Raw genomic sequence first — 11,252 nt, forward strand, 5'->3', positions numbered from 1 at the left:
CTTCCATAAGCAATACAAACTAAATAAGGATGGAATTTTAAATATAAACATTACATGACATGTTGACTGAATTAAGTTCAATAAAGAATATAAGCGTGAATCGGCAAAGTACGAGTACCCCCAGTGAGCGCATAACAATAATAATATTTCATTCGAAGATTAATATTTTATAATTAAGCCACAACATATCAAATCAAGACTAAAATGCATTTAATGTGAGTTGTCCGTCCTATTTTTCATTGTTTTATATCCTTTCTATATTTTTTGTTCAGTCATTTCATATGCATTGGTGTGTGGAGTCTGAGCCCTAATTGCGCCCGATAGTCAGATGCTGTTGCTCGACTCCAACCACCGCTGCATACGGCTTGCTGCTGATTGCAGCGGTCTTCTTGCTTTTGGCTGTCGGTGAGAAAGCATCTGTTTTTACCGCTCTGATGGTATCTGGTTTAATCGCCGTGTTTTACACTGTGTAATAAAGACTCTTCGTTTGCATCGTGAACTTCGAATCTATTTGTGTGGCTAAGCAGTACACGGGAACAGGATCTTCTGAACTAATTATTAATGGCAAGCACATATTTCGGTGAAGACGCGCCGCTGCAATATAATCATGCAAATCGAGATTGAAAACTGACCAGTAGTTGTACAATAAGGCTATCATGACTTTTTGAAGCTACTATTGATTGATTTGTTCCTTTACCCAGTTTTATGATTTGTAGCATCAGCGCACCAACACAAACAAAATGATAACATATTTTGTTTTGGTTGCTTTCAAAATAGTACATAAACAAACGGTTCGAAGAATACGCTAAAATAGGCAACTATATCATTGGAATTTTTGTCACACCTGTTGCAATTCTTCTTGAACTTGAGGAAGAAATTGCGCTCAGATTTAGGCTAATTGGCTACCGGCAGGGGCAACGGACGCATTCTAACGTGCATCGTGTTATTCTAACACAGTGGTTTTGGACCTTTTTGATGAAGCAGAATCACAAGGAAACATTTTAGAGGTTTGGGGAATATCTGTGTAATACTTGCAAGCCCACGTAAAGAATTGTATAAACTGTAAAAATATATATATAACGGTTTTTATACCGTTAGAAAAGATGTACCTTTGACCTATGCAACTGTTCAAATTCAAAACGTCACTGGCAAAAGTATTTTTATTACCAAAACTAAGACATCGTATATTTCGAAATTATAATAAAATTTAAATTTTAAAAAATCGTGAGATAACTTATCAAAATAAAATCGGCAACTACATATTGTGGAATGACATAACCATTGTCAGGTTATTGTATTTCACTAAAATTACAAGAGCAACGATCACAACGTCAAAAAACGTCGTCAAGGACCCTAACTTCGGACGGAATTACACAAATAAGGATAGGATTTACATATTTATACCGGGGGAGAGAAAACGCTAATGAGGACGGCTTAAAAATATGGCGAACCACGGCCTCCCAGCCAGTTATCGGTCCATGTCGGGTATGGGATTATTTAGCCTGTTATTTGTTTCAGTTGCATGAACTTGATGACAGAGGAAGCCGTAGCCGACCGGCGCTTACGTGAACCACCACCCTATTCGACGGCGAGGAGTCCAGTAATTCACTCGCACATAACTATCCCCACGGGATTCAAACCTACCAAACCACGCAGGGCAATCAGAGGTACGATCGCGAGCGCATTCCTAACTCTCAGCACCATGCGCCCCACCGCTGACTCCCAGACGTCACTGTTTCACATACAAATCTCGTGTTTGTCCCATACATTTGAATATCACAGCAAGCGGTGAAATGTGCGGTACTGCAGTGGGCGGACATTCATCTGGTCAGTATGAGGTGAAAAAGTATTCGAATTTGCCGCAGTATGAGGTTAAATTGCTTTAGTTCCACAGCTTTTTCTTCGTTGACATATTCGTGTTCGGTAACTGGCGAGTCGAAGTACGGAAACGACGGACAAACGTGAGGGTGACATACAGGCGATATAAAAAAGAGTGTTCTCATGAATTAAAATAAAACAGCTAAACTTTGTGTAAACTAATTCCAACAACGTTAATAATTAAGCGAAACGATCCATGTGGGCAACTCGTTTCTAACAAGGATTTGATTAAGCGACTTGTACGTACTGCAAAACCATCCTTAATGTTGTTTACACATTCTTGTAAAAAAGTTGCAATCAATTACTTTTCACACCCTATCACCTAATCAAGGAAATCATTGATTCAGACTCAAAACGGTATCTTCACAATCCGGTATGTGCACATTGTACGTGTATTTCGTTTTATTGCGATTGACTGAAAATGACATGTTATTTCTGCGCGATCGTGATATATCGAAACAAACTACATACCGCGAAATTGATTCGAGTAGATTTGAAAATATAATAGAAAAGTTCAGAGAATCAAGTGTTCAGCATGTGCAGAGTATTAACTTAAGAAGCTCTTAATTAGGAAGTGGCCATAGGAAATAATCTAGGCAATAAAGAAAGTGAAATCAGTTGGGTGATTCCTTCACCCAACTCAGAATGATAGGGACAGGATTGAAATGCGTGCAGGTTTTCAAGTATTTAAAACTATATTTGGACACAAAGTGGGCCTATGGATCGTTTTGTCATCATGTTGTTGGTATTTTTTTCGTGTCGTTGGTATAAAAAATCGTCTTTCTCTATAAATACTGCACTAACTGTTTCGAAATTTTCAGCGGTTAAAGATTGTTGTTGTCGCCAGCAAGCTATTATTTTAATTTGTTTCTAAACTTCCTACGAATCCTATGAGATTGGACTTTTCATCTAAAATTCTGCTGTTTTATTTACTATTCGTGGGAACACGTTTTTATATGACAGCGTGACGGCTGTTTTCCGTTTTGCTTTTGCGAACTCGTGCTTAGCGAAGTTTGTGTTACTCTAATAAAGGTCTTCCGGCAATATAAAAGATTTGTTTTGGCCTTCGTTTGCATATATTTGAGCATTGCTCTCTAGTTTCATAAAAGCATACTGCATCCTGCCTATAAAAGAACTTCTTAGAGGAGATATTTTTAGCTCATTGTGATGGTGATGGCAGCTCAAAGAATTCATGGTCTTGTAGATATTTTCACATCAAAGTCGCGATTTCCTAATTTTATTTTACTCATTTTTTGACTTGTAACTTCAGCACAATATCTTGTTTAAAGCCTAAAATAAAAACCATAACAAATATTTTACTAATCGAAAATGCTGTGGTGACGAAAAATATATTTCTCTGTCTTTTATTCTCATACGACGCTGAGAAGTCATCTGCGTATTTCATCGATGGGGTACTTCAAACACGAATTTTCGAATAAATATATGGAATACCGTCAAGTCTTCGTGTCAATGACCAATTGTGAAATGCAAATGTGTTGAATCGCAATTTGACCTGTTTAAGTCAAAGGATATGTCACAAGCAGTTTTAAAATGGTATTTCAAAATGATTCGAACTGTATAGCTCTAAACACATTTTCATGCTGTTACCACGCACAGTGGAATACCCCGGCACCAAATTTTCATGTAGTATATTTTCGAATTCTAATGTTGATCTGAGCAAAATTAAGGCGTCGATTTCTCACGAAGACCAATGTACGACGCCATACGTATTACAAATAAAATTGCTTTGTCTGGTAAGTCCCATGGGCCACGTGCTGCCTCTTTAATAAGAATAAAGGCTGTAAGAGTTGAATCTATGAACAGCATTCACCGCAGTTTCAAATCCGTATTACAGGTATAGATTTGATTGTAGGTTCACAGTCAGGTGTACAGGTTGATATGCTCATGCTCTGATGAAATTGGATTTCAAATTCAAATTTGGAAAGCTAAACATGTTTAAGAAGTCTTGAACTGGCCGTATTTCAGATGGATTATTTGAGTCCCTCATATATATATTGCATATTATAAATACCATGCTGCCTCTGAAAATGATGAGACTAAAATTATTTCGGGGTAATTACAATTGGTTGTAAACAAGGTTAAAATTTTGAAAGGTTTTCTTTGTCCAGTAACTGCAAAAAATGAAAATAATATTTGGATTTTTCATAGTGTTATGTTTTTGCCTCCAAAGATACAAACGGTAAGTGGAATTGGTGTGAATATTTATCAACATTCCGGGGCTGACGTATTTATAACCTAATCTTCTATATTGTATCACACCTCGCACGCTTCTAACTTATCGTTAAATTTTATTACTGAATTTGAATTTTATTCCTTGAAGACAGTCTCAAGAATATTCCCGTTGAAAACATTTGTAATGAGGATGGATTTGGGAACATGCAAGTCGGGCGTTAGAATCGTTTGCACGGTTGTCGTTTATATAAAATATTAACTTCATCACCAGACACACCACCGCAAAAGACAAATGCTGTCAACTGCGAAATTTATAATAGTTGCGGCTGTTAATGTTGTCACTTTGTATTTCAACTATAATAGTCACTGATTTCTGCGTATTCACTTTGTACAGCGCCCATTGCCGTATTTTTATTGACATATTTTGTAGCTAACTGATGTAGTAGGTCTAGGAATAATTAGACAATGTCTTTGCTATCAGAGATAGACACAAGTCTTTCAGTGCAGCAGCCTGCCCAGTTGCTTAATTTGGTGTATCTCACTCTGAATGATCAACTTCTACCGCCTCGTCCTGCACCGAATGGACTAGTAACTGGATTGGAGTTTCAACCTTATCAACAGCCAACATCGTCCGAAGTATGTATATGTTTGATGAATATATTTTTTAATACGAATATTCCAACTTCAAATCGTACCACAACGTTACATCTCGAAAAAAATATGGTAATATCAATAGAAAAAAATCCCTTGATGGAATATTTACTTGTTATGGCAGTCAAATCTTGATACGAACATCGGTCAATCCTTTGGAAAATGACACTGGTCAAGTGCATATACTCAGACAGTGTTTAATTTCATAACACAGTACTTTTGTTGACATCGACTATCGTCTCAAGAGAATCACTACGATGCCTTGTTAAGCAGCTGCGAAATATATTAGGTAACGTCAAAGTCTTCCGCGTTGTTTTTTGTATCCTATCTACAAGGGTTTTGTGACCATGAAAATAAAATGCTGTATAAACTTACCGTTTTGATGATCGAATATCTGCGAACGTGAAATGTAAATGAGTCAAAAATGATTTTAATTGAAAAACAAATTATGATTGTTCATATTTCAGTAGATGTCTAATAACGCTTCCACTATCAAGAGAAGGAGCGAATTGGGCTTGTGGCGCCAAAGTGTTTATTCGTTGTATTTATATTTTTTAATTTTTTCCAGGCTCTCAGTGGGATTCCAGCTCTGTATTGGTTACCTGATGTTTTGCTTCAAGAAAATGATGAAGTAAATCCACAACAGTTTGGTGATCAAACTTCGGCCCGCGACGCCAGGTAGGTTTTCACGGACGATATCAAACAAACAGCTCTGGATAAAAGGTAAAACAGTCGCACCAGAAGGCCTTAGAGTCACACAGTCGGGTCATTGGCATGCACCCACAGTTCGCAAGTTGGGTCATGACACTGTTGATTGTAAGCACTATCACTAAATATGTAAGAACAGGCCACAGTAGTTTTTAACTGAAATTTAATCAGAGGGCAAAAATTTCTATCATCTATTTTTATACATATATATATATACAATTTTCTTGGTTTGAACATAGCACAACTTTGCATATACATAAACTTTCAACAAACAATATTAATAGATTAATACGACAAAAAATATCATGAGTGTTAAATCTTAACTGCGTGTTGCACCAACAGAGTTTTTGTAAATGCATAAACGTGTTACCAAATTTTTATTACTTGGCCGCCGAAAAATATTTTAATAACTTGGGCAGAATTGGTTCGCATTCAACTGTAGGCACTCTGACATATTTTCTCCGATCCAGGTATTAGTCAGTTAAAAAATTCGGTTTTCCGTGAGGAGTGGGTCGAGTCGTATCTGAGTCTCCAATCAATACGTAGAGTAGGCTATAGGCCTACTCTATTTTATCCAAGTATAGTAGGAATGTGTGATATTGACTTTTGTACCTAAGCAGAAATAAACCTTGGTCGATGTTTAAAATATATCATTTGCGTTTTTCTTTTTTACATCAACTATTACAGTGTGCAACACTGAGTCTAACTTTGTAAGCCTTTGGGGTCGGAAATCTCAGGTTGCCTCGTGCCCAACTCGTAATAAATTGTGCTCAGAACGTGATACATGTACTAGTATTCATATTAAAACAATTTTATGAATTTAATTGGGAAAATCCATTTTTGTTTGATTTTGCAGCATAGGAGATTTGGTGGATGGATTCGCTGATTTAACTCTTTCGCTTTATCCACGAATATCAAGACGACCTCCAGCTAACTATCTATGTCATCTATGTTTTACCAAAGGACATTACATCAAAGATTGTCCCCAGGTAAATAATACCTTTATTCGAAATCCTAATAGTTTATTTATACTATACCCAATGACCATAACCATTTACAAATGGCAAAAATATATATATTGTTAATATTTGATTCTTGTAGGCCAGGCCGAAGGGTGAAGGTATGACACCCTATCAAGGAAAGAAGCGATGTTTCGGTGAATACAAATGTCCAAAATGCAAAAGGAAATGGATGAGTGGAAACAGTTGGGCAAATATGGGACAAGAATGTATCAAATGTCATATTAACGTTTATCCCCATAAACAGGTAAATAAATATTGTTTATTTATATCTATATATTTTTCTTAATTTGACTCAAATATATTATAATTTTTGAAGTTTGATACCTGTATGTCATATCAACGAAGTCTGGCTGCATGGAAACAATAAATTGCATTTAAAAAAAATATATTCAACGTACATTACCACTGTAGTAAAGATGGTAAAGAAAAGTTTTACCAATAACAGAGGACCGCTGTTAATACCAGTTGTGGTTAGATTCAATCATTCAAAAATATTTGTGCTTTCTACGGATGACAAAAACATTTTGTTGATCATTAGTGGCGGTAGCAAACATCCTACTTTTTATACCTCAGAGACCACTAGAAAAACCTGACGGACTCGACGTTTCAGATCAAAGCAAAGAACACCCGCAACATTTGTGTGAAAAGTGTAAAGCCTTAGGTTACTATTGTAGACGAATCCTTTGAAATCATATTGGAACTAAGCTTTGCGTTGTTTAAAAAAGGTAGAATGAATGTGACAGTTTGAAAAAAATAAAGCTAGTAGATATCGACATGGCCATATTCAGACAATGAGGAGACCTAGGCTGTTCCATTTGTGATGCCCCTCCAAACAGTGGCGGCATATATTCATCAGTGCGTCATAATAAGCATTTCATATTTCTGTATAGTGTATTATGACGATTTAATTTAATTTTTAATCCCAGAAAACGCCTTATTGAATAAAAATTTAGTGATAAATGAAATTATAGAATTATCATTCCAATCTTTAAAATAGATAATCTACGATAAAATGATCCCTAAATAGTAAAAAACATAAATAATTTCTAGATTCGTTGTTGCTTAGACTTTGTACAAATTAATTTTTTTACCTATTTAATTTTTGACCTTGACGGGAAATATATGGAACAAGAATTATTAACAAATTTCCGTTTTCAACATTTTAAACCAGTTAAATTGTGAAACATGCCTTAAAATTCAAATAAGAATTTAAAAATAAGGAATGTTTAAAAATTGAATCTCGGGGCATCTATGAATTTTGAGGCCCTAGATTTTAGCCTGCCTAGTCTGTGGTTTAATTCTGCCCTGTTCATCGGGTATCATCCAACCGGACAATAATAATTTGGCGAAATGCAGCTAAAATCTTCGGTTGGTGATGATATAAAGAGAAATTAAATTATTAATGCAACTTAATAACTATAGAAATCGTGAGATATAATCTCATAATTTATGTGTTTCTATTTATTTACGAATGCAATTGTTGGTTTTTATGATATATTCAAAACTTATGCCTTAGAATCATTGGCCTTTTATGTGTATATACTTTTGATGATGCTAGTTCGAAAAATATTTACTGTACTTGTTTTTATGAAATATATTTTATGCATGAATATTGGCTAAATTATTTGTAATATATTATTTGTTGATATATTCGGGCACCGTTCACTTCTAACTTTTGCCCCATTGGAAGGAATTGAGAGTTTTAGACAAAAACTAACGCTTAGCATAATACGCCAACCGCCGAGCCACATTATTTTCATTGCTAGTCTAGTTTACTTCATTTCAATACGCAAATTCATAGCGCTATTGCCATGTACTACCAAAGCGACACTTTGGTCCCTACTAGTCCGACAGAATCGGGCCTTAACATTGTTTTGGGACATAAAGTTTTTTTTTGTTTAGATATAATGTATATGACATATATAATGATACCCAGGTGGGTGTGAAGTATATAATGTTGAGCAATGCTTTTTAAGTGGATTCAAAGTATTCGGTACAAGATGACGCACATCCTGAATTCTAACCTGGTAAACATACAATGTTCAGGTTATGCGCCATCTTGGTACGAATACTTCAGGAGCGCCTTTTTGTTAAAAACAATTATTTCAGAACTGCATGGTTTAGTTTTGCATACATAGGATTGAATTTCCTTACAATGTCAGAAATTTAATTTTAGTAGAATAAATGGTAATTTATTTCACTAATACAAGCCAATTTCCATCGACAGCATCTAGCCACTTTTTATTGCGTTCATCAAACTACATTTGCGTTGCCGCGCGCATTTCGTTTTCCTAGTTTTAGCTTAGGGACTTGGGAAATATTTTATTAGTTGAATTGGATTGGAATATTTGATCTCGTCTTTCACTCCGAACAAGGCCATGTAAAACCATTAACTGGTATCTTAAGATGTGTAACGTGTTTTCTTTTGAAAGAACCGCAACCTTTCAGTGCTGCATTGACTTTGGCAAAATTAATATATCCTTGTGGAGATAAAAGATATGCGTATGCGAAACCGAGATGTGCACCTGTTTTGCCAATATAGTTGAGTCAAACGTTTTGAATACTAGTACATCACACACATTTTCCCGCGTGCTTCGGTTGTACGTAGTAACGCGCACATTTTTGCGCACATGCATCAAATTCTACTTGATTATTGAGCTATAGGTTTTTGACGAGCTTTTGTGTATGATTTCATTCCATAGAATTTGTATGCTGTTCTAAAGAATACTAGTTTCAGCTTTTTCATTCATTCAAACCGCGTGTTGAAAGTAAGTTTTGTAATATTGCGTGTTGGTTTCCGACATCTTTAAATCGGTGATGCCAGTAAATCTTTAATACAAAAATATCAGTTACATTGGCAATAAAAACAGCAGTACCCACTCAAATGACAGCTGGGGGATGTATACTCTTAGTATCTGCTCCATCGCGTGCCTCTTACAGTCTTACCAGTTTACATGAGTGTCAATTGGTATCTAAGCTTAGCCAGAGACAAAAAGTTTCGGACTGCAGTTGGCGTGACGAAATGTCTTTAAATATATATTCTACAATAAGATTATTTGATTGCATACTACTGAAAGTTCCGCCTTTTATGTCTTTTCCCATTGCACTATTCCTTTACTGATATTCGATAATATGACGCTCATCTGACATAGTTCTTAAAGTGTGTAGATGGGTATAATCTTTTCCACGCTGTTCAGATGGGAATGCGCGAATATATATAAGAATTGCTAATATTGGTTTGCAATGCGATGAAATCCCATCTTGGCATTTCTGCCTCTCGCAATTGCTGCGTATACTTATCGGGGAAGTTCTGTGGCGTGGTTATCAAATGAAAAAAAAACATGGGAGTATTTTTTCTACTTCTCTACTACTATCAAACCTTGACATTTTGTGAAAACTTTTTTCCATGCAACCTTTTTTTTAAACATCCCCAACAACCACAATTAATTCTGTTATTAAACTTCCGAAACAAACACATAAAATCATCAACAGATGCATATCACCAAGTAGATATTGCTGAATTGATCTTCATTTTACCATTTTTCATGTAATTCTTTTCGGTAATCCTGTTATCTATCGTAAATACAGCACATTTGACAATGTTGTAGTGTGACTTTTTTGGCCTCATATTTTTGATATTTGTAGTTAGAGCTCTTGGGGCTCTGTCAAACAAAGTTACCTACAAAATATTGGTTGTAAATTGCAAAACATGATCATGTTGTTGGAATAACTTGGCATTTTACCACCCGTATATCATTCATTGTTGAGAATATTAATAAAATCATAAAATTTAAAAATCCGTTTTCGTGAAATTTTTGTTGTAGCTGAATTCCAGGGACAGCATGACAACAGGCAAGAGAAGCACGGTCGCCTTTTTTAGTTTATGACAGGGTTTCTTAAAAGGGCACCCCGTCCTCACTGGAGGCCGCTGATCGATTATCTGGGAGCACGAACAAACAGATGGAAATGCGAATATATAATAACAATGTATTTTATAGAAGAGAAGAAGCAAAAGTGTTGAGAGTCTTTGGTAGTTTGAAAAGCATTGGCATGGAACATAAGAATGAACTACATTCTTTCCCAGGGATATACTATAAAATTCAGATTCAGATTCAGATATTTATTTTCGTCATGCAAAAAACAATGCGCGATATGAAAAATGAATAAATAATATAATGTAACAAAATGTCAAATGGATATCGGCTTGTTGCAGTTGACGCGGAGTCGCGAAAAGACTCATAGAGTCATCTAGTCAGCGACACCTTGTAGCTGAAATTAAGCAGCAAATATAAGAAACGGGACACTCAATATTACACATTAACTTAATAAATTAACACGATCATACAAAAGACAAAAAAATAATACAAAATAAATAGAACTCAATATTACACATTGGCTTAATTGGACACAATCATTCGAAAAATGAAAAACAACAAGAAAAATGTTTCCCATTCTTGTTCTCGTGATATCATTATCTTTCACTGCGTCGTCGTGATCATCCCGCTGCATAACAATTCTCGCTAACAAATAATTGACTGTTCTCCACCGGGTGTATATCCACTTGAACCACTGGCGACTGCATTAGCACTGCAGGCTTGTATTGTTAATTGCAACAAAAACGGGTATTTTGAAATAGTACTCTTTATTTTACGCGTATGTTTCGACAGTACAGTATTTCCATATACTGTATATGGGTCGCGACCCAAAGCTGGGCTCAACAAATACCTAGAAGTTATTGATTTTATTTCTTAGTAAATTTGGTGCTTTCGTAGTTTGTGCACCAAGATTGCGCACAATCTG

The 11,252-nt window shown here is 35.6% G+C and overlaps 1 protein-coding gene across 1 annotated transcript; it reads left to right on the forward strand.

Annotated features, from left to right (window-relative positions):
• Window positions 1–4,452: 4,452 nt before the first annotated feature.
• Window positions 4,453–8,676, forward strand: LOC120347456 (zinc finger CCHC domain-containing protein 24-like). Its single transcript, XM_039417452.2, has 5 exons — window positions 4,453–4,707; window positions 5,291–5,400; window positions 6,287–6,419; window positions 6,532–6,696; window positions 7,026–8,676. Exons 1-5 carry the CDS (start codon window positions 4,537–4,539, stop codon window positions 7,137–7,139), a joined length of 693 nt encoding a protein of 230 aa, XP_039273386.2. The 5' UTR covers window positions 4,453–4,536; the 3' UTR covers window positions 7,140–8,676.
• Window positions 8,677–11,252: the final 2,576 nt, after the last annotated feature.

The sequence above is a fragment of the Styela clava genome, chromosome 11 (assembly GCF_964204865.1).
Source record: "Styela clava chromosome 11, kaStyClav1.hap1.2, whole genome shotgun sequence".
Taxonomy (NCBI): Eukaryota; Metazoa; Chordata; class Ascidiacea; order Stolidobranchia; family Styelidae; genus Styela; species Styela clava.

What these genes read in the sequence shown, in the direction of transcription:
- LOC120347456 (XM_039417452.2), top strand. Translation starts at nt 4,537, where the DNA reads ATGTCTTTGCTATCAGAGATAGACACAAGTCTTTCAGTGCAGCAGCCT. An exon ending in ACATCAAAGATTGTCCCCAG is followed by an intron (nt 6,420 to 6,531) that starts GTAAATAATACC and finishes TGATTCTTGTAG; the next exon opens with GCCAGGCCGAAGGGTGAAGG. An exon ending in ACGTTTATCCCCATAAACAG is followed by an intron (nt 6,697 to 7,025) that starts GTAAATAAATAT and finishes TTTATACCTCAG; the next exon opens with AGACCACTAGAAAAACCTGA.